At 43.0% G+C, this 22,404-nt stretch overlaps 3 protein-coding genes across 3 annotated transcripts; 1 reads left to right on the top strand and 2 right to left on the bottom strand.

Moving 5' to 3' along the window:
• Nucleotides 1-1,417: 1,417 nt before the first annotated feature.
• Nucleotides 1,418-8,521, bottom strand: LOC149358934 (uncharacterized). The gene is made up of 7 exons (XM_089571122.1): nt 8,268-8,521; nt 7,723-7,941; nt 6,758-6,961; nt 6,385-6,462; nt 4,643-4,757; nt 2,227-2,315; nt 1,418-1,525 (listed from the first exon to the last, which is right to left on the bottom strand). The coding sequence occupies exons 2-7, from the start codon at nt 7,894-7,896 to the stop codon at nt 1,487-1,489; spliced, it is 699 nt and encodes a 232-aa protein (XP_089427248.1). The 5' UTR covers nt 7,897-7,941; nt 8,268-8,521; the 3' UTR covers nt 1,418-1,486.
• On the top strand, nt 8,515-17,408 carry LOC149358933 (coiled-coil domain-containing protein 174). Its single transcript, XM_089571118.1, has 11 exons — nt 8,515-8,944; nt 9,029-9,127; nt 9,246-9,352; nt 10,113-10,174; nt 11,754-11,970; nt 12,062-12,160; nt 14,556-14,701; nt 15,029-15,123; nt 15,489-15,615; nt 16,298-16,465; nt 16,940-17,408. Exons 1-11 carry the CDS (start codon nt 8,882-8,884, stop codon nt 17,227-17,229), a joined length of 1,473 nt encoding a protein of 490 aa, XP_089427244.1. The 5' UTR covers nt 8,515-8,881; the 3' UTR covers nt 17,230-17,408.
• A 458-nt stretch (nt 17,409-17,866) lies between these two features.
• Nucleotides 17,867-22,336, bottom strand: Dlc90F (dynein light chain 90F). The gene is made up of 5 exons (XM_089571124.1): nt 22,126-22,336; nt 21,948-21,989; nt 21,424-21,547; nt 20,911-20,988; nt 17,867-18,446 (listed from the first exon to the last, which is right to left on the bottom strand). Exons 1-5 carry the CDS (start codon nt 22,147-22,149, stop codon nt 18,376-18,378), a joined length of 339 nt encoding a protein of 112 aa, XP_089427250.1. The 5' UTR covers nt 22,150-22,336; the 3' UTR covers nt 17,867-18,375.
• Between the last annotated feature and the right edge of the window lie 68 nt (nt 22,337-22,404).

The following is a 22,404-nucleotide window of genomic DNA, read 5'->3' as shown; positions in this document are numbered from 1 at the left end:
AACTCTGCCAGTTGTCCGACTGTACCAGATACCGTCGAAAACACTGGCAGTAGTGCGCTGGTGAACTGCGGACATTCCCTTCGGCCCAAGTGATGCCACCACCGTGCTGCGCGCGAGTGTCACATCTGTCTGTCAGATTAAGCGCAACTCTGGTTAGTGCGGGCGCTGAAAGTTGCGCAATACCGTGTTATCAAGCCTGGCTTGCAAGGAGAGTCTTTTGACACGCAAGAACACGTCGCAAACTTGCACCACCACGGTTCAAAAAATGCTCCACGCGGGCCAGGCTTCAGTGGTACCCGGGCGTTTCCGCACAGTATCCCATGGCCAGAGGCTGAATTACGGAAAGATAACAATCTCAAAACAGACACAAAACTGTCACAAAGCACCGCTTCTTTTGGTCAGTAAGTCCGCAATTCAGCCCCAGGTCTCCGAAATAACCGAGCCATGCAAGCTGCCATTTACAATTATCTCCTAAAATTTACGTTACGAATTATGGGACATTTAACAAAATGATCGACATTGAATGATCAAGATTTCACTGTACAGGTGCTGTCAAAAGTAAATGGAAGGCAATATTAACGAAAAAATTTAATCATTGCCCGCTCAATTCATGCATCCTTGAATACTACATATGTGCAGACTAATTGTGATTGTGCAAATTGCACTGTGCACCAACAAACATGGACTGTTATGCTTTTAAGAAATTCAATTTTTTTGACAAAGTCGCCTTCCATTTACTTTCGACGGCAACTGTACATCGACAATCATGTTGCAAGAATTTTGTTTCGCTTCAAACAAAAAAAATTAGTCCAGTTTTTCTGCACAAAACTGTGTATATCATACTTAACAAATCACATCTTAGTGCGCTTTACATAGCTCCGACCAACATCATCTCTCCTTCATTGGTAGCTAACACAAAGTGACGGCAGGGGTAAGCCTCGGGAAGCTTGCAAACGTTTCGAAAAGAGGACTTGTGTGCAGGCTGCCTTTGGTGCAAAAAGTGCAAGCCAGTCACAGCGCCAATGGTAGTGTGACCGCGGCGTTTTCAGGTAGGTGACTCTTTCTTCCAGGTAAGAACTTTGTGCCATTATAGCTTTCTTTGGTTTTAATTGAATGACTAGGATAATAATAGCAACTGGTCGTTGCAGGATAGCAATCTGAATCAGCCGAGATATGAAAACAAGTGGCAAAAAAAATAAAAACATGACTTCCACTTTGCCACTCTCTTATGGTATTACGTGTAGGCCAGGTGATAATAGCTCCAATAAGAACACAAAACTGTAGCTCACAAGGGGCACAAAACGTCCCTCTAGAAGCAGCTATAGCCAATTCGCAACGGCAGTGAAACAGTAAGCAACGAGGCTGGAAGCATGGCACACTCAGTGTAGATTGTACGAATTAGTACAGTAGGAATGAAAACACATTCAACAGACTTTTATTCACAAACGTTCGGAATCGATGACAAATGTTTCAAAAGCAAACAAGGTCAATATTTCTTGAGTGTCTTTCTGATGAGAGCCATGCGCTGAAAAAAAAAATTGCGGTTAATCAAAACTCCGAGGCAAGAGAACCTAAGTAACGATATTCCCCCACATAGCTCGCTAAGTGGTCTGCATAAGTTAAGTGCTAGAATTAACAGCCAGGTTGATATGAATTCGAGCAAAGGTTGTTTATTTGAAACTGCTCTCTGCTTTTCCTGTTCTATGCTTTTATCAGCAAAGATAAACTGTGCAGTATCACCAAAGCAGTTTCTGTGAGCGATAATTCAACAGCACAAAAAAAACACACACGACATTAGTACCATGCCTAAAAAAAAAAAACTGGAAGAGTGCAAGCTCTCTCTAGCACTTGACAAGTAAGCACAAGAGGCACAGGCTAAACTCTCGCCAGTCCGTTGCTCATCAAAAGCGCAAAGGTGAATGGGGTGACTAGGCTGAAGGCCCTCAGCTCCAAAACATGCATGAATCCATTTACAAGGAGCATAGTTCTCTCCTTATTGCAAACCCCTTGACAGAACCACACTAATCTCTAATGAGTTTGCACTGAATTCCAAAATGATTTTTTTTCCTACACTGTTACAGGTGCCTTTGTTAGTATACTTCACCTGCTGTCATTTAAAACTTCCAAGATAATGAGTAAGTAAGCAATTAAGAGATACGAAGACATAGATAAGCCAGCTGTACTCAACAGCAGTGCGCACACCAGAGAACATAAACCACGACCTACCTGTTTATGTGCTTCAGTACTGCTTGCTTTTTTGTACGGTTGTAATTCCTCAGCCCCAAAGCCAGGTATCCACATGTTCCAGTTTTTCTCTGCAGAGGTAGAGGACAAAAGCATGTTCAACTGTTACCATTTCATTTACCCAACACACCACCTTGCACCATTTTATTGTGCCCCTTGAAGGCCGAATTAATGAGAATTTACTAGTAAAGAACCTGATATAATAAAGATTTTTGTCAGTACAAGCGACTTTACAATAGAGAGGTTCTACTACAGGAAAAATGAATTGAATGCACAATACTAGTGCTCTGCTCAGTTCAAATGCTTTAGCACCACTATACACCATTATGGCATCTTTGATAAACTTCCACAACAACTGCCCTGAAACCGTGTGGTGCACAGGGGCCCGCAGTAATGGAGCCCTACGTGCTCAGATGCAATTTATTGAATATAAAATTGCACTCCAGTGAGCACCTAGATGCACCAGTGCACACTGGTGTCCTTAATCGAAGATGCTATTAACCAACACAGCAATCTGCCTAGATCACCGACTGCCTGCTTTTTGTTTTCCCTTCATAGCAGTCAGTCAACAAAAGCAGCCTCTCAAAAGAATTAATCTTCCCACTGTAAACCTAAATTTGCCACACAATGTATATAAAAGGCGCTGTCAATAATGCGCTACTCAACATGCATTACTCAGTCACATCCACATTACATGGCAAATGTCGAACAAGTACAACTGACCCAATGTTGAAACAAGTGAAGCAACAAATGCTTCCATATTTTCTTTCTGCTACATAAAGTTGATTAGACAGCCATAACCTAACCAACTACTCCCAGCATGCAATGTGCAGAGAGAGGTTTGTGGGTCTGCTCTCCACCAGTAATGCATCGACTTTTTCCTCCACTTTTTTGTTCGTGCTGTTCACAACATTAGTACATACTTCACTTGAGTTCACCCAAACTATGCAAAGGAAAAAGAAATGCTACTGTGTATACAAGTGTCTATAGTATCTATGCAAGAGCACTTCATCCATTGCAGAAATGCTGGAAAGTGCACACTTCGCATCTGGCTCGGCTAGTGCTAAGCTGGAAAAGTGGACCCTGTTGCAGAATCACATCTGCGTTGCAATGCTCTCCACTGTGCACCAACTAAATTGTTCTCATGGTTCATTCTTTGTTCAATTTATCGCAAGTGACTGTTTAGCACTAGGCTCACATGGAATTTACCAGAGCATTTATTGAAGGTTTGCCACAGGGAAAGTCGTATTGTTACAACTAAATCCACATTTTCTGCCAACCACTACCCAAATTAGGTTCAAATTAGTTCAAATTAGGTTGTTTGCCGACGATTGTGTTTTGTTTAATGAAGTTAAAGTTCAAGGCGACCAGATTTTACTTAATCATAACCTACAGAATGTTAGTGAATGGTGCGTTAAATGGGGGATGGAACTAAACGCTGACAAGACAGTATTTATGCGGATCACTAATAAAAGAAACAGTCATTCTTTTTCATATAATCTTCCCACTCGGCACCTTTCAGAAGTCAAAGAATACAAGTACCTAGGAGTAACACTAACGAATAATCTTAGTTGGAATAAACATATTGAAACCGTATGCTCTTCTTCGTTTCGCAATCTGTGTTTTCTTAGGCACAAGTTAAAACAAGCTCCCCCTAACGTTAAGCAATTGGCATATTACACCATGATTAGACCAAAACTTGAGTATGCATGCACTGTTTGGGATCCTCACACAAAGACTAACATTAATGCCCTTGAAAGAATTCAGCGCAAAGCAGTTCAGTTTATATTTTCTAAATATCGCACCACTGACTCACCATCTGCTCTGTTGCTTCAACATAATATACAGTCCCTTGAAACTCGGCGTAGAATACTAAGGTCAAGATTTCTCTTTCTACTGAAAAATAACAAACTGTCAATGGCTCCCGATTTGTATCTCCAACCGATAACGTCCAGGTCAACAAGAAACAGGCACACTGAATCGTTAAAGCCTTACTTTGCCAGAACTAACATATTCAAATTTTCTTTTTTTCCCCGCACCATTACCGAGTGGAATCAGTTACCATCATCATCAACAGTTGACATTGTGTGTTTATTGTGCCCCTCCTGCCAGGGCCCTTCACTGGGCCTGCAGTATGCACTAAATAAATAAATAAATAAATAAATCAAATACAAAGTGCGTACATCACAACGTTCCGGCACCTACCCATAGAGAATGAACTGAACCGGCCCTTTTCCCTCCAGATTACTGACCAAACTATATTAAAGAGAAGCACTTAAAGCACAGCTATATTTATCTCTGTCATTATTCACTGTTGATTTTTTTCCCCCCCAACAAATTGATTGTGCTGGTCGCTGCAGAAATGCTGAACAATTTCACAGAATGCTTAACAGCTTACCCAGGCTTAGCTGAACATCTTTGGCCTCAAGGACGTTTGACTTTCGGTGCTTGGCGAGAAGACAGGATGTTGTCACAACATTCTCGATGAAATCGTCAGCAACTTGCAAAAGAAGCTGGATATGAAACAAAGAAAAAGGCACAATAGTTTTTTCTTTTTTTTTCAGAAACGAACGGTAACCTCCTGTTCTCGCAGTTTCATTTTTATTAACATCAGCAACTGCACACGAAATTTAAAAATCAAACCAGCTATGTGAACGTCCCACTATGCAAGTGACAGAACAGCATGAATTCAGAGTCTCTTAAAGAGGAAGCGTTACACTGAAAGATGCGACCACATGATAAAAAAGGTACAGCTTTTGAAGAACTTCTCGGGTAACTGCCTCTTAGACAACAAGATATTGCTTGGATTGTTATGCCTAGCAGGAAAGGACACCATTAGTGCCAACAAGACACTGTTTTTTTCTGCCATTCAGAAAACCTGCATTAGCCACAATTCAGCACACAGGAAAATAGTAGGATATAAGTTAGAAAAACAGAAGCAAGCAACAACAGCCCATGGCCTGCAGCGTGTGTTGTATTGCTCCACTGACCAATCACAGCAGTAAATGGAATTCACATTTCAGCGTTGCACTATCGTTTAAGCAAGTCAAGATGATGAAATGTGTGTTTCCTCTTGCAAACGGCTTTCAGTTAACATCTGCTTAATGCAGAGAAACAGTGGGTGCCAGTCATGAATATAGATGGAGCTTCACTGAAGGCTTAGACTGCATTCGACTACAGCGACTGCACCTGTCACCTACTTTACAGCCGAGTTGTCACAAATCTCTGAGGCAAGGCTGAAACGTTAACCAAGTCACCCATCCATGCAGCATAATTATACAAAAAGTACATAAAAGTTAACCTCACGTTCCATGCCATGATTCATGCTGCTAAGGCATTATGCAGAGAACATGGTCATCATGCTAGGACTAAAAAAGAAAAACAGCCTGTGTTAAAACTTACGTGCTGCCCATAGGGCAAAATTCCAGGACCTGGTCATATGCACAAAAAACAAACAGAATTTAATATAACTTAGCCCTTCATTTGCAATTCTTATATCCCAGACAACCTCATAAGAAGCATATTTATTTATCAGTGGCAGACAGCCAAAGTCCCAGCCCCAGTCCCAGCCACGGCACCCCAACCAGCATTGGGTCTTCTTTTAATAAAGGTTACTCATTCATTCGTATATCAGTGGTTCTGGACCATGGACCTGTTGTAGAACATTTGAGGAGCTTTTAACACTCAGGCGAGCAAAGGGAAAACAAAATTAGGTGTGCCCATAAATTGGGCTATTAATTCTATGGGTGTACACAAAAAAGCAATCGTTTCGAGTACCGTGCTACATGTTGGTATGGAGCAACACTGCACTGTAAAGCAAGTACTGCTGAAGTATGCAGGCTCCTGAACATGCCGTTTCAATCCACACAGTTGACTTAAACAAGCAACATGGCTGCTAAATTGCACCCAGTCATGTAAGTGGGAGAAGTGGCAAGCTTTACGAAAAAGTATGTTTCAAAGACAGAAGGTACGTTTACAAGGGATTCAAAGGGTTTGAGGTCCCATATCTGAGAACAAACCTTTAGACAGAACCTTATCTAGCACAGGCACAACATGAATGTTTGGATTCACATGCAATGCTGTTTTTTCACCTAATATTTTAATGCAATGTTGCGTGGGTGCAATAAACATTTCACTTGCCTCTTCAACGTCATCATCCAGCTGCTCATTTGGGTCCACTTCTTTAACCAAATCTTGGAGACGTTGCTTGTTCAGCACCTGAGAAAAACCATTGAGCCAACATTTTGGATTGCACATTATGGTAAAAAAACTGCTCACTACATCACTACATCACTACACTACGAAGACAACAAAATCACATTCCTGCTTTCTTGAGACTTCCCAAATGCCATCAAAATCTTCAATTTGTGAATATCACCATTTCTGGTAGTTGGGAAGCTAAAATTCTGAAAACGACTTCGCAACTGCGCAGATGACAACACAGACCGCTTGCTACGGTGGAACAAAGTTGATCAACCACACCATTTGAAATTTTATTTTCCGTCACACTTACCTGAACCCCATCACCTGTGTTCACATGCCTCTCGGGGAGGTTTGTGGGCACAACTGTCTTGACCAAAGTAGTGGTCAGAGCAGGGGCACATGCTCCACCAATGCCCGCATTTGCGGCAGATGACGTAATTGGTGTGACAGTGGGCGTTACTGCAGGAACTGTGATGGTGCCACTCAGTGCTGGTGTCGGCTGGACCACCGTATGCTGGAGGCGATAAAAAGAAGAATCACAAGCATTACTACACTACATTTACTGCCCATTCTTGCCAGATGGCTATGCTTCAATGCAATTATTTTCTCCCTGATCCAGAGCCAATGTTTCTAACACTCATACCATACATGCACCAGAAATCAGTGCTTCGTGCCTTCAGTTTGTTTAATGTCATGGTTTTTTAGGTGGCACTATGCACCAAGATTAAATCTTGTAACAAGTCCCAATGATAGCACATGAGAACCAGTAAAGAGTTCTGCTCACAAGCATAAAACATCGTCAATATTGTTCAAAGGTAACACTAAAAATTACATTCCAGAAAATGCCACCGTTTTCAATTGGAACTGAGAAAGTTGCCATAAACACGTCACCACCACACAAGCCGATGCTGTCATTCAGAGGTAGCAGTAAAAATGGCACCATTGACAAAGCAAATGTACCGGAAATGCCTTGTCTGGCCAGAAGTTACAAATTAATCATTTGCCGCTAGACAGGATGTTGTTCCTAACGAAGTTTTATTTTGTTCTGCGTGAGAAATGGGCATAAAAGTACGCTTCTCAAGGGTTTTGACAACTACCAATAGTTGTCAAAACTATGACTGCTACCTGCAAGCAAAGGCTACGCCATTTGTTCCAAATGCACTTGAAATATTGAACAGGTCATCAAAGTGGAGAACTTTATCAGATTGTTCGCGCCCACGGGCACCCCCGGCCAAGAAACGGCGCGACTCACGAAAGCATCGCAAGCATACTTACAGCCACAACGGGCGGTATGGTCACCTGGATGGGCAAAGTGACCGTCGAAGTCGCGCACAGCTGATGATTTTCAACAGTCCCCTGACAAAGTGACATCGTTGTGCCTTGACATAGCGGTACGGTTGTCGTATAAATGCTTGTTGTACCGACCACGCTCGAAGGAATAGATGCCATCCCTGCTGCTGTCAAAGTCCACCCTGACGTCGTTAGATGGTCACTCTGCAACGCCAAATTATGCACTCATTGCACTCCGCCGTCACAAACAGCTGCATAGGACAGAGCGTTCGTTCTGTTTGCGCGCCATTTGCATAGCCCTCAAAATATACCGCAAAACATTTGCCCTCTTAGCTTTTCGAACACGCAAAACGTGGAAAACAATTGATAACAATCACTAGGCTCTTCTGAAAAATTCCTGCAACGCACTTAGCTATCTTCCAAGGGAGACACCGCACGTTAGTCACTTGGCGTCCAGGCATTAAAAGGACAATCCGCGCAAAGCAAAGACAATGTGGCACTAATAAAAGACAGAAGAACGTTTCATTCACCTGTATTCTCAAAGATCAGGCCACTCACAACTGCTCACGACATACTGTCGCACTTGACATGACAACTATTCACACAACCGTACAGCACTCGCTTGCCCGCTTCGCGTCTAGCAACACAAATATTCTCCACCCCAGCAGCACACCAATGAAAATGGTAACTACTCTGCCCACCAGGCAGCTTCGTGCTTCCAGTGCGGAGCATAACACAAAAAGCCTGCTCAGTTTTTACCGACCTAAAACACGAGCTACTTCTCAACGCGTTTGCCTAATGACGCGCTTCTCGCTTCTGAACGAATGGACTGCATCAATGTGAAGAAAACAATGAAAACAGTGACAAGAATTCTCGATTGTGCTGACCTCTATCCGTGCCTCCGAGATTTGGTGCGATCTCTTGTTTACGGTCATGTTTACGGTTCAATCCCGGAGGCCGCGTTCTGATTTTACGGGTTGTTTCGGTTGTTTGTGGACAAAGTAGATTGAAAGTTGCGTTTGTTCCTACTCAGATACATGGACTTACCGATGACTCTGTAACGGAGCACGGCCTGCGCGAGGCTGTTGCGTTAGATTTCCTGTGTCGCTCCACTGTCGTACGTCGTTATTTTATTCAGAGTGAGATGGAGGGATTTGCCAAGAAAGGCACCTTTGGGAAAGTGGCCCTGGGCGCAAGCGTGTCATCGGTGAGCAATTTTTGTCTGCGTCTTAGTGTTGCACGGATTCAGAGGTTGCTATTGTGCTGTAAACACCGCATTGATTCGTTTCAGCTGATCGACCTTAAAGCAGAACTACTTCGTAAGAGGGAAGTCCTGAAGGCACAGAAGCTGAAGCAGCCCCAACCTCAGGACGTTTATGTGAAGCAGAAAGTAAGTACACTTTGTGCCGTTCGTGAATTTTATTGACGCCTGCAACACCGCTTAACGTGTAAAGGTGTTAGGTAATCGACGCGTGCGTAACAGTGATAATGCGATTTTCGGTCTCCAGCTTAATCTTGGGAACGACGCGAGCACTGCCTCTGAAAAGAAGCCACCAAAGGAGGCTCCTGTGGCTGAAGATATCTCAGAAGAGGATGCAGATCTGAAGAGATCAAGGTATGGCCTGTTGTCTTAAGCACTGAGCAGCCACGATTGTTTATTGCGTAGGACAGTACAGGTGAAGACGGATGCACTTGCTCGTTAAAGCCAGACAAGAGTCGTTAGCGTTAATGCAGGTGCTACTTTTGAGTACCGATTGGTACTGCATACTACAGGAGGCGCATGTGCTTGTGTGTACCACAGTCTGGCTGGAAGTTGTACTCTTCTTGAAACAGTGACATGGTTTGTGGAGGTGGATCAGGTAATTATTTTGTTGGTATCAGGAGCAACTTATTTTTGGTACCTGGTGGAACACATGGATATTATCACGTTATTCCTGTAAATGTGAGACTGCACATGAGGCACAATAAAAACAGTCATGCTGTTTGACCAAAGTTTTTGAATTTTGAAGTGTCAAGTTGTAAAAGCTGCATTGTCACAGTGCCTGCTGAAGAGTGACTACACCATATCTCCTAACTGAAATTAAGAACAGAATCTGTGTGCACACCTGTGAAAGTGTTCAACTAATTGGTTACTGCTTCCTTGAGAACTGTGAATTGATATCTGCGTATGAAATCTTTGTATGCATCGCTTGCCATGGCATTTTTTGGCGATTGATACTCATTGAATTATTGTAAATGCTGATGCAACTCTGCAATTTTTCCGGACATTATTATTAATTACAGAAATATTTGATAAACTAACATGTTGAGCACGTCTTGCTTATCTGATGTGTTAGGCATGAATACTCTAAAAATATTTTTTTTTTGCTTTATAGGGCTGCTTTGCAACGCAAGGCTAAACTCTATGAAAAACTGAGCTCTGGAAAAGTGATTCCAGGTAAGTTTGCAAATAACTTTACTATGGACGCAAAGCTTGTGCTTTTAATTTGTCTGCATACTACTTGAAGCATTGTTGTCCACTATATGTCACATATGTCAGCAGTGCATATCCATCCTCATTTAGGGCAAACAGTGCTTATTTGGCATTGAAGCTGCATCTTCACTGCCCAGCTAAGTGTTGTTGACACTGTATTTCTTGGTTCCTTAAATGAAATGTACTACTGTTATCGAATTTCTTGCTAACTAAAATCCTAAAGTGGCACCTTAGTATCTCTACCTCAGTCGCTTTGGGACGTTAAACCCGAATAAACGAAACCAAACCAGTATCTCTACCAATGTAATGATTGTGAATAACATTCATCAGAGCTGGGTCATGTGGTTACAAAGTAAAGGTACAGGACTTTGTGCTCAATGGAGAAGAGTTCATCTCCATCATTGTGTTGAACCAGTGCTTACTAGTGTGACTTCGTCTTTACCTGTGAACTGAACAAGCCAAGATTGGTGGCAATTTGAGGGGCAGGGATGAATCGGTCATAAGCTCAAAGCAGAAGTAATGTCGCGATATGTTTAGGTAAATTGACAACTTACAAAGTTTTGGTAGTCTGCTTTTATGCAAGGCTGGGGAGAGTTTGAGGTGCCAGTAAGCCCTTTATTACAGTCTTTTTGTAACTCTTGCCACAAAAATAGTCCCTAATTTTTTAAAAGAAATTTATCCCCAAGAACTATTTATTGAGAGCTTTGACATTTTATGTAAAAATATTAAAATGACTCTACTGATATAATTTGGTGCTCTATAGCAGGTGGCAGCACAAGAAAATTAAAATATAAAGATTGCCTGGGTCAGAATGCTAATGCATACTGATGTGTCTACCAAAAGGACAGGTTTCCCACGTACTGCCCACATGCAGTGGGCTGACTGCATCTGAGATAACCGTGCTTTGAAAGCGAAACTTAATTTTTTGGGCAGTGGAACTGCAGACCTTAACATATTTACAGAAAAGCAGCTATATATGAAAATGCTTACATGCCTCTTCAGGACTTTCGTGGTGGTAGACTAAAAATAAGTGTCTGGCGTCCAGGGGATTCTTAGTAGCTGATAATGCAAATTGTTTGAAGAGCATGCATAAGTCACTCGCAGTTTTTTAGTGATCAAAGAAAGCGATTTTAGAATTTTTTTTCTACCAGCATCGCTGAATATACATATGTGTGCGAAATCAGCAGAAATCTCACTAACTTACAGTGGACTGTCTAATTCAAACTCATATAATTTGGTTTGGTTTGGTTTATGGGGTTTAACGTCCCAAAATGACTAAGGCTATGAGAGACGCCGCAGTGAAGGGCTCCGGAAATTTTGACCACCTGGACAGTCATTTGATTTGAACTGACATTTTCATTTCAAAGTATTAAAAATTAATCTCCTTAATCCGAATTTCGCATAGTTTGAACATGTTTTCTGTTCCTTTTAAGTTTAAATTATGAAGAGTCGACTGTATAGCCAGAAGAGGTTGAATAATTGTTCTCCTACAGTGCACAAGTCACAATTATCTGTCTTTGCTTTGTTTCTCCCGCATCACTAGGGGATGAGGAGTCAAGCCTCTATGTTGTGGACTTCCAGAGAAAGTCTGTGGATGCAGCTGTTGAGGAAAGGGAACGGAGGGAGCTTTCTACGGTGCCCACAAGGGAAGAAGCCGAGATTCACAAAACAAAAGAGCATGCTGCTGATATGGATGACAACTCCCCAAGTGCAGACCATGATGCCTTGGACGAGAGTCTTGCTGGAACGGGAGAAGAATGGTGAGTGACTTTCAAGCATGCTTTTCCTTGCCTCTAGTGTCAAGAGTGTAGGCTCGTGTTACGTCGTGTCTTTGCTTTGTATCTCATAAAGGGTGGACTACACGGATGCTCTTGGAAGATCTCGAAGATGCATGAGGAAAGACTTACCTGCTCTCATGAAGAATGACCAGGAGCTCACAGGGAAGGCTGGGTAAGTGAGCAGTCTGTGAATCTCTTACGTCCGTCACTATATCTTTTAGGAGAAACAGCTCTGGATTGTTTCTAGGATTATTAAAGAAAAAAAAATAGTGGATGCTGGTTCTACTACTATTGCTGCTACTGCTATTATTGCTGGTGAGGCAATAGTAGTGGATGAGATATAATCTGTTGTGTGAAATATGGTTGGATAGTGCTTGAAATGTGAGCAAAAATTAAGCAGTAGTGTTGGCAGATTTACAAAGTGATCAATGAGCATTGGCATTATTATGGATAGTGTTTGCCACACTAGTTTATTGCTAATGGTAAATGCACACACATAACCATGAATGCATACAAAGGCCTCAAGAGTGAACTTGGATTGAAGTTCTCGTGTCAAGTGTGGTTTAAAGGGCCCCTGCCCACCCCATGGTCGCAAACACTCTCTACCGCTCTTGGAGCGAGCCTCCTCTCCTTCCGTTCCCTCCTCGATGTTTTTCTCTCCCGCTTCTCGTCGAGTGGGCTCGGGAAGGCAAAATCACCCCTTCCTTCTCGGATGTAAGCCGGAGGCGTGGTGTCTGTGGAGTGCGTCACATGCTACGTCATGGCCCCGCCTTCAATAGAATTCTTTTCTTGGTTTTTGCATTTTCTCCGCACACTGAACGATTGAGAGGCGCGATCGGCTCGACCACCTAGACTTGTTAGCGAGCGCATCCTTTCATACATCTGTTTGTCATTCCCAGTTAGCGAGCCACCTTTTCATTTTCTTTTAGGCCTCCCCACCGTTTCACGAGCAGAGGGGCAGAAGTCGGTTGTGTTCAAAACACACGGCGAAGCGCAGACCCGGCAACCGCCCGTTTGCTTTTCTCCATGCGTGTTTGTGTTCTGTGTGTTTGTGTCTTTTCTCCGCTCCAAAGCCCATGTCATTCATTGGAGTCAAGGCGTACGAAAGATGCACGAAAGATAAGCGGTCTGTGTGCGGAGCGGTCAAGTGGGCGAGTGAGGGAAAGGCTCTGCTGCACTAGTAATTAAAACCTTGTTTTGGGGGGCTTGCATAGAAGAAAAAAAACTGAGAAGGGAGCGCGCACGCAGAGCGTCTCGTGACGTGATCACGGCAGGGGGGGTCGAACCAACTCACTCAGTTTACTATTTTTTACTTTTTATGGCTAGGCTTCAAGGCTGTCGCCGCACGCTCCCTCCGCAGTTTTTTTTTTTTTGTTCCTTCATGCGGGTTTGTAGGCATGTGCCAGAACAGAAGGCGCTGCGGAAAGCGTTGTGCAGACGACGCGACGCCAAGGCTACGCCCAACCTTCTCCCGTCAGTCAGAACGATGCACCAATGGAGTGCCTTTAGCGAAAGTAACCCCCCATGACGTCAACGGGGTTCAGAGTAGTGGGGCGGGGCCGTTTTTGTTGAAGGAAAGAACGAGCGGGCTTTGATTTGAATTTTCGCAGCTTTTCGGGGCGCGCATGGCTCTAGTATTTTGCAGAGGTTATCTTCGATGCCTCATCTATGCAGTGGGCTTGTTTTTCAAAAATGTCCGGACCCTGGTCAGTGGCCCTTTAACATCTGGAACACATCAGTTGCCAGGCAGCAAGCAGCAAAAGAATCAGTAGTAGAGAACCACACTTGAAAAGCTGGTCTGCATGGCCAGTGTGCATCACAGCAGCTGTTTTAGGCTTATGCATACAGTATTTCGCAAATAGTTTAACTGCCATGAGTATCTTCTTTATCCATGTTTCCCTGGCACACAGCCTTTTCATTTTTGTTTGGAGGCATGGGGCAAGTTATCTAGTGCTTGTTCGGTTGACGTGACTATTGTCTGCTTATTGTCTCACAAAGGGTCACGATAAAGCACACATTGATCAATGCTTGGAAATATACACTCCTCGCCTGCAGAGTTCTGCGTCACGCAGTAATAGAATATACCTGTGAGCCACAACCTTCTGGTTCTTCACAGCAAGAAACAAGGCTTTGTGGAAGGTTTTTCTTCACACTTTGCGCACAACATTAGCATAGCTTGCATATCTGTTGTGCTGGCTACATTCACGCCCAAAAAGTAATTTGCCATCAGTAAAAAAGCTTAAGCAGAGGTTTCAAAAACTGGACACTTAAGTGCATTGACAAAGCAGCTATCTTTCACAATGCAAAGTGCAAGGCACCATGATTTACAGTGTCTAGCATGTTGTAGTACAGGAGTGACGTGGAAATGATATGCTTTTGTGGGCACATTACTTGCGCAGTTTCACATCGTTGCATGAATTGTGTAACGCACCATATACATCTGACTATCATCTGTGACATCTGTTTTTTTTATCTTGCAAAAGGCATCTTTGTGCCTCTCTTCCATTTTCCAATTCATCTGGACAGCTTTCAAATATGGCATTACATCAAAATATTTTTTCTTTCAGTACTGTGGAGACAGATATTCCCGAACGCACGGCACAGTTCTTGGTACATGAACGCACTCGTGAACAGCTGCGTCAACAGTGGGAAGAACAAGAGGCCGAAAATGCATACAAGGAGTCGTTGCACTACGGAGATGTTCGATTTCAAGGTTTGCTTCTCGAGTTCCTCTTGTGTAAATGTTGAAAGCCATGCAATCGAGTCAAGAGATTGCTGTATGCATGCAATCAGACCACTTGCCGTCAGCTCCTTTGGAGCCATCGGCAGTAAACGTCTTTCAAAAGCTCTGTAGTAGACATTGCTGCGTGATCATGCAATGTCTTCTTGCCGCATGGTGTATACTACTTTTGTCCCTGATAGTACATAAGTAGCTGCTTTTTTGGCAGCTGCTGTTAGCAGTAAAGACAGTAGGCCTTCATTCTAGACTTCATTCTGAGTTTGGAGCATGTAGTCAAACAGTTTCTTTTTTTTTTTCCAGAGGCTAGAGAGCATGGTGTTGGCTTCTATGACCTTTCCGGTGATGCTGCTGAGCGTCAGAAGCAGCTGGACATGCTGAATAAGCTGAGAGATCAGGTCAGTGTGTGCTGCATGTGCAACACCCCCCAAACCCTTTTTTCTTTTTTAGCTTGTGCCCATAGGAAACATAAATCTTGTACAATAACTGAAACAAGTTAATTTTTGCAATTTTATTTGCGTGATGTATACGAGAGAAATGATTTATGTACCATAATTTTTCTTATGTGTAAAGCCTAATCATTTTTTGTGTGACAGATTTATAGAGCACACTTATCAGAATTAAGTTTTAGGACTTCTGTGCTGTTGCTATGTTGCAACTGCAGACAACAGTAGTCAGGTTGCAGCCTGCACTCTTGCTGCAATATCAGTTTCTGTGAACTGCCTCATTTAGCATGATTGTCTAAAATTTTGCACTTTTGCAGACTGAGAAACAAAAAGAGATCTCAAAAAGGATGAAGGAGAAAAGAAAGGCCATGCTTGAAGCCCGCCTGGCAAGGATTCGTCAGAAAAAGAACATGCCTGACAATAAACAAGAGGACGAAGATAAAGGTAGGGTCTTGAGAGCCCACACAGGAACAAGCATTATTAAAACTGCATAGCTGTCCAGTATAGCTCTGCAAAGAAGCTGCTGCTTTATTTTTAAAACATGAGATTTAAAGCTGCTCACATTCACCTGGTGGACATTGGCGGTGTGTCTTCACCAAATAATTCTACACTCTGAAGTTGAGGCTGCCACGGCAGCTCAGTGGTTGTGGTGCTCGAGTGCTGACCTGAAATATGCGCGTTCGATCCCGGCCGCGGCAGTCACATTTCAATGGAGGCGAAATGCTAGAGGCCCATATACTGTGCGATGTCAGTGCTCTAGAACCTTAGGTAGTCGAAATTATCTGGAGCCCTCCACTACGACGTCCCTCATAGCCTGAGTCGCTTTGGGACGTTAAACACCATGAACACCATAAGTTGACGTTCCTCTATCAAAAGATTCATGTAATTTGTATTTTTCTTGGCCGTGATAAATGTGTATGGCGAAAATAACATTTGATGCAGTTCAAGCCTTTCTGGGTAGTTCCAGCCAGGTTAAGACCTTTGTCATTTTTAAGTGCTATTCTCACTCAGAGATTGCTTAGGAGAAACAGACTACAGTCTCTGGAGACAGTTGGTTTGTAGGAATGTTACGAGCAGATTATTTATATACTTTCTAACTTTACCCTATTATTCACACTGGTACCAGACTCTTCTGAAGATGAAACGGCGCAAGCTGACTCTGGCAAACCAGTTCTCAACCCACCAAAACCTAGTGGTGATGCCGACACGCTGGAAGTTCCAGAAACACGACCATGGGACGAAGGAAAGAACCTGGCCGACATGGTCAACCAGCCACACTTCCGCAAGAAAAAGTGTAAGTTTGTTTTAAGTAACTTAGTCTTTTCACATAGTTTCTGGTATTTATAGCCTCTTGTATTGACAAACCGTTCTTGATTAGTGATAGGAAAGCGTGCAGGGTCCTTTAAAAAAGAATGGGACAGCAGTCTGCAGGATTCACAGGGCATGTGGTCGACATGCCCAGCATGTACATGTTCCAAGGGGTGACAAACACTATTTACGTTTGTGGACTGCTCCAGCTGTGCACCAACATGAAATTCACATCCGAGACTGCTGAGCATTACATAGCCTTGGTAGGTAATGCTCTGTCAGCCTTGGGCAAATTGTGCTTACTGATAAAAGCCTTCAAATCAAGCTTTCAAGTCAAGCTTTCACATCAAGCTTGATTGCATGTCTCATGAAACCTGCTGTTCACAGAGCAGTCAATTTTTGGTCCCAGATATGTTGTGCCGACAATGTCAGTTTTCGGATTTCGGTGCTTCGTTTTCAGGGTCCCAAGAAGAATGGGTGGAGCTCCAGAGGAAAGAAAGGCCAGTGGAATTCGCCCCTCCATGTGCATATGGATCGTCCTCTGGTCCCAAGAGACCAAAGTATTCCAATTTCACCAAGGGAGCAACCCAGTTCTCAGACAGCCTGGACAGAACTGGTCTGCTAGAAACTGAGCAGGGCCCTGAGCCTCGGCATCTGCAAAGTTCTGCCTTTGAGGACATGATCACGCAGAGGCTCGCTGAAGCACGCAGGGCCAGTTCTCAGTATTCGTCACTAAATGGTCCCTTCTAAACGTTGGAAAAAATAAGTTTGTGGATTCATATTGCATGTTATTTTTCTAACTAAACATGCATTTTGTAAGTATTTTGTGTTATATACATATGTTACATAAAAAGAAAAAGACTGTTACTGATGCACTGCAAAGATTACAGATTAGCCAAGTTTTTACAAGTAAAACACATGAACCGCTACATTGCTAGAGTTATTTGCAGCTGGCAGTTGAATGATGCAGCTAATGGGAAGCACCTTCCAATTCCTGGCTGCGTGACAAGGCTGCCAGAAAACTTCGATGATTTTACTACTCTCGTGTTATGTCAACCATTTGTGGCCAACATCACAGTCACGTTGAGTGTAACTTGCACAACAAAAACAGTGCTGTGCCTTTTAGAAAAATATTGCACTGCATTACTGTCCTCTATAATACTACACTCATCAAAACAGAAAGAATGCATTTAAGAAGTGGGTTACATTGTGCCAGTTGGCACGTGATCGTGAAGGCAGAACCAATGCAGAAACTTGGGACAGAGTGAGACAACATAAAGACGGCACTCACTGTTCTGTTCTTTCGTAACTCAATGGCAACAACAAGCTTCGTATCTTTCAGTCCCATGAGAGCATAGATGAAGGAGAGAGGAAACACTCTAGAAGCGCATGCTGCACATAGCATTTATTACTTCACAAAATATTCTCATGTACAGCCCTAGCAGTCTTGCATGCTGTCTGGGGCATCAAAGCATGGAAAGGCAGAACAAGTGAAATGAGGGTCTGACCATTCTGGAAACAGAGTTCATCTACAAGTTCGGTAATGTAAACCATGCAGATCGCAAAGACAAGCAGTTTACAGTGAATTCAGCTGCTAAAGCTAGAATGTGTTCTGCACAGAACACTGCTTGTGTGCTCTAGACAAACATGCTGGGGGCTGTACACGTAAGCTTGCACGCCTGGCAAAAAAGCCAGCAACAAGCTTTCACACTGCAAGCAAAAAAAAAAGCTTGGTCAACAGCTTGCAGTAAGTTAGCAGAAGAAAGTATTTTTTTGTAATGCGTTCAGTGCATTGTCAGCAAATTTAGGTTCCGATTTCGCGGAATGGGCGCACACTATTTACAGGCAGTATTCCTGTGGAACGGAGTTTCACTGTAATTCCTACTGAAGTCCCCCTCAGATGGCCAGACCAAACACAGATACAATGCAGTACATTGTCTTGTTCTCCCAACGTACCGTGCAGCTTCCTGAAAGGCAAACAAGTCACTATTTACCACAAACGCAGACAGACAGAGTTGCATTGTAGGCAACCAAGTTGCCAATGAGTTCGCCATGCAGTACAAAATGAAACAGCAGGCATGTCTTGATGCATCTGCACTTGCTCAGAAACAGTGATTAAATGTCTCATGGTTCCTTAAGAAGCGGGCTCAAGCAACTTTCCAGCCAGGAAGCGAAAGACTGCAATACATTGCATCTGGCAGCAGTGTTTCCAGTTCTGGATACTTCTGCCCTATCATTCACCAATACTATTGATGAAGTGCTACCGGTAACTAAATAAATTTACGGCTACAAATATTAAAGCTCTGTTACATTAGAAGGCATTTAGAGCACTTGTGAAAGCCAGATCACTACAGTCAAGCCCACTTATAACAATATTCAAGTGCCATGGAAATACCATTGTTATAACCAATAATTGTTATAACAGGGTTGTGCCGAAAAAAAAAGAAAGGATGACAAACTACAGAGCATTTATTGACAGTAAATACCCAGAGGGGTTTGATTGTTCTAATGCCTGTAAAAGCTCGTTAAATTGAACTTCAGGGAACCGGAACAATGTTCACCGTTCACCAATGACCAAAGCACCGCCATCACTGCGCCACCGGGAGCTTTGCACACCTCCACGTCACAGGAATCAAGCCGGCTTTTTGGAAGCTATTCTTGTGGGAAATTCAAGAAGCATGCAGAACCAAGGGTGCGGTGACAGCTGACAAGAGAAAAACCGCGCTGGCTGCATGCACGCGTGCTGCACTGACTGATTAGGGGTACGCATGGCGTGCGTAGCCAATGCAGCAATGCAGCAGCTCTCCTGACGCGATGACGCCTGCCTCTTTTGCTTTCGTGGCGTTGCTGCGCCAGCTTAGTCCATTGGTCGGCCCCACACACGCACGCTTTTGTGTTGTAAGCATGGTTTTGCTGGTGTGGTTGTAGCATTTCTTTTCTTTTTCTGTAATGGTTGACACTCAATTACCAGATTTAATTGTTATGACCAATAATGTGCCTTGACAGCATTGCTATAAGCAGTTTATTTTACCATAGAACACATGGCAAAGCTGATGGTGCCATGACCGACCACTGTTATATCGGATATATTGTTATAACCAGTATTGTTATAAGTGGACTTGACTGTAGTTGATCGAAAAGAAATAAGCCTTGCACAAGCTGTAATGTAGTTTATAAGTACAGGAACCTCCACTTTCCTTTTCTTTTTCCTGCTTCCTACCCTTCTGCAGCAGTGCATTCAAACAAACGTTGCCTTTCAAGGCACAATAGCACACATGCTATGCTATGGAGAGAGGGGCATTCACACAAGTCACATCTACCTTATTACGGTTCTAGCACTTCTGAATGACGTGGAGCTGCAGTACAAATGATTATGATTTTGAGCTGGGTTAAGTGTGAGCACGACAACATGTCCAGGTGAAGATGCACCAAAAGGCTTGCATGGCTAGACACTCTTTGGTGGCTGTAGTAACAGTACCAACAATGCCTTGCACCTTGCACAGCACACAGGCGCCTTTGCATTTCACTTCCATCGCCGCAGCCGGGTGAACAGAATGTTTGCTTTTGACACACAGCATGGCTCACGACAAGTACGGCAGAAAAACGAAAGCTGACTAACAAAATAAATAAATCGCACTATTTCTTCTGCCCTTTTTCAAAGCGGTAGTGAGCTTTTTCACATGGCAAATGGAGCGCTGTTAGCCAGAACTCCACGTTTTCCTCTGTCCTTGTCTTCCAAGTCGCACCTAGTGTCAAAATACGATCATATCGACAACCACAGTAATTTGTTTTGCTGCGGAATGTCCACTGGCTGGTTGAACAAAGGCAAAACTGAATCCAAGTGAAAAAACTGCTTTAGCAGGTGTCTGCAAGCAACAGCAATTCTCAGTAGCCCAGCAAGGAGACTCCATGTTGACATGCATAACAGAATAAGGTTCTGCTGCACACAACTAAATGTTTTGCTCCACGTTTTTTTTTTGTCCTGTCTCAATTGTTTTGCATGCTTGACAGATGCAAGAATTCTTGATGCTTTGCTAAAAACACAGTTCTTCATTATCGGCAGCCAAATCGTGTCCACTTTAGGAGAACAGCCTCTCCCAATGTTCTCTAATTATCTCTGTCTTCTGTCAACTGTGGCTGGTTTAGCCTAACAAACTTCCTAACCTCCTCTCTAAAGTTGAGTTTCAGCCACCGTAACTGTGTTTGCTTTGCTTTAGAATCCACTGTTACCCCAAAACACTATTTATTATATTTACTGCACAGTTCCTGGTCCACAATAACTTGAAACACTGAAGTTATTCTATCATTTAAAAAAAAAAAACAGTATGGCGACAAAAAAATGTCATAACTGTTGGCATAGTTAGGAAAAAAAAATAAAGGCAAGCTACGCAGAATGCTGCCAATGGAAATATAAGCATCTTGTTTACTGACCGTCCGTGGTATTGTCCCAGTAGCAAGAGGTTGCAGTGTGAAGTCCAGCACCATTCTTTTCCATGATAACACATGTCACTGAAATGGTGTACAACATGGTCTCTTGAGTACTGCATGCCATTAATTACAAAATTTGTAGAACAAAAAAAAAAAATTAGTTGTGCATTGTCGTGCGGACCAAAGAAAGTTGCATGGTCAGTGACACAAAAATCATAGAAAATAGCACAGTCTCTTAAGCACTATGCTCAAAGAGCATGTTTTGTTCTAATAGTCACATACTCATTTCCTTCACATAAGGATGTCCATAAGGATATAACGGGTGACCTAGCCAGGTGATGACACCATTCATGCAGACATCTACGATATATATCCTTGGCATCTCCTTGGGAGGCGTGGTAATCATGACAACTGTGAAAATATGGTCCTCGATTTCACTCGCGCCAATATAAGATTAATCTGCAACACATCTGATGTTTTAAAAGCACTGTATATGCATAAGCCAAAAAATATTACCTATGTACTTGAAGGGCTTGTTCATTTTCGTTAGCTGGCCCAGGATATGCTCCACAGTTGTATTCGTCCACTGTGGTACTTTGCTATGCTGGTAAGTGTTTCCCCCAATGATCGTTTCCATTGCCTTGAACATAAACCAAAAAACAAGGCAATTATGACAACTGTCGAAATCATGTTTTGGTCTCGTTTTCACTGAAGTTTAATCCATGACAGTTAGCACATGCACACGATTATGATATAATTTAATAATCGAAAGGTCAACGCTCATTCAGTGAACTTCGATCACCCTCAGCCATTGACGTTACTGGTCTATGCGCACAGGTTAACGTGTTTACTGGAAACGAATATTCTTCCAGCCTTAAAATACGTCATCGTGTGAAGGAGGGCGCAGGGGATAGGAATCGACTTAAAGGTGCAATGGTTTCGCAAATCCAGTTAACTACTCCGAACGGAATGAATGAAGAAACAAGCATCTGGCATAGTATGTGCTGTCATCGAACAGCTACTCGAGAAACGTTACCTACCTCCTTGATTATAGCGCTGACCTCGTCTACGACGAATGTACCCTGCGAAATCAAAAACAAATTATATGACAACGAGTTCCAAAGACAAAGCACAGTCACCGTATTTCAGGGGCAGCACTAAACCAATGACAAGCAATCGGAAACCGGGGTCGTGGGTTTATCGAGTAAGATTTTTTACCTCCTCAAATGTGTTGTCTTCCATTGTCGACTAAAGCTGGACGGAATGAATCCTTTTGAGAGCGACACTTATGAGCCGGCGTGAACGGCTTCAGAAAGATTACGGAAGCATACGAAACATGAAAATCCCAAATTCCTACAGGTAAACTACGAGCACTCGCAGTTTTCGGCTATCTTGGCTAGGGATAATGGCTTGGTCACTTGCTTGGCCACGAACACGCCACAAAGCAGCCAGCAAAACTGTAGAGCAAAACAAAATGTGATTGTTGCATTTTTACCA

This window comes from Amblyomma mixtum, chromosome 2, assembly GCF_055824585.1.
Source record: "Amblyomma mixtum isolate Tamu chromosome 2, ASM5582458v1, whole genome shotgun sequence".
Taxonomy (NCBI): domain Eukaryota; kingdom Metazoa; phylum Arthropoda; class Arachnida; order Ixodida; family Ixodidae; genus Amblyomma; species Amblyomma mixtum.
This window is presented reverse-complemented; position numbering and strand designations above follow the sequence as displayed.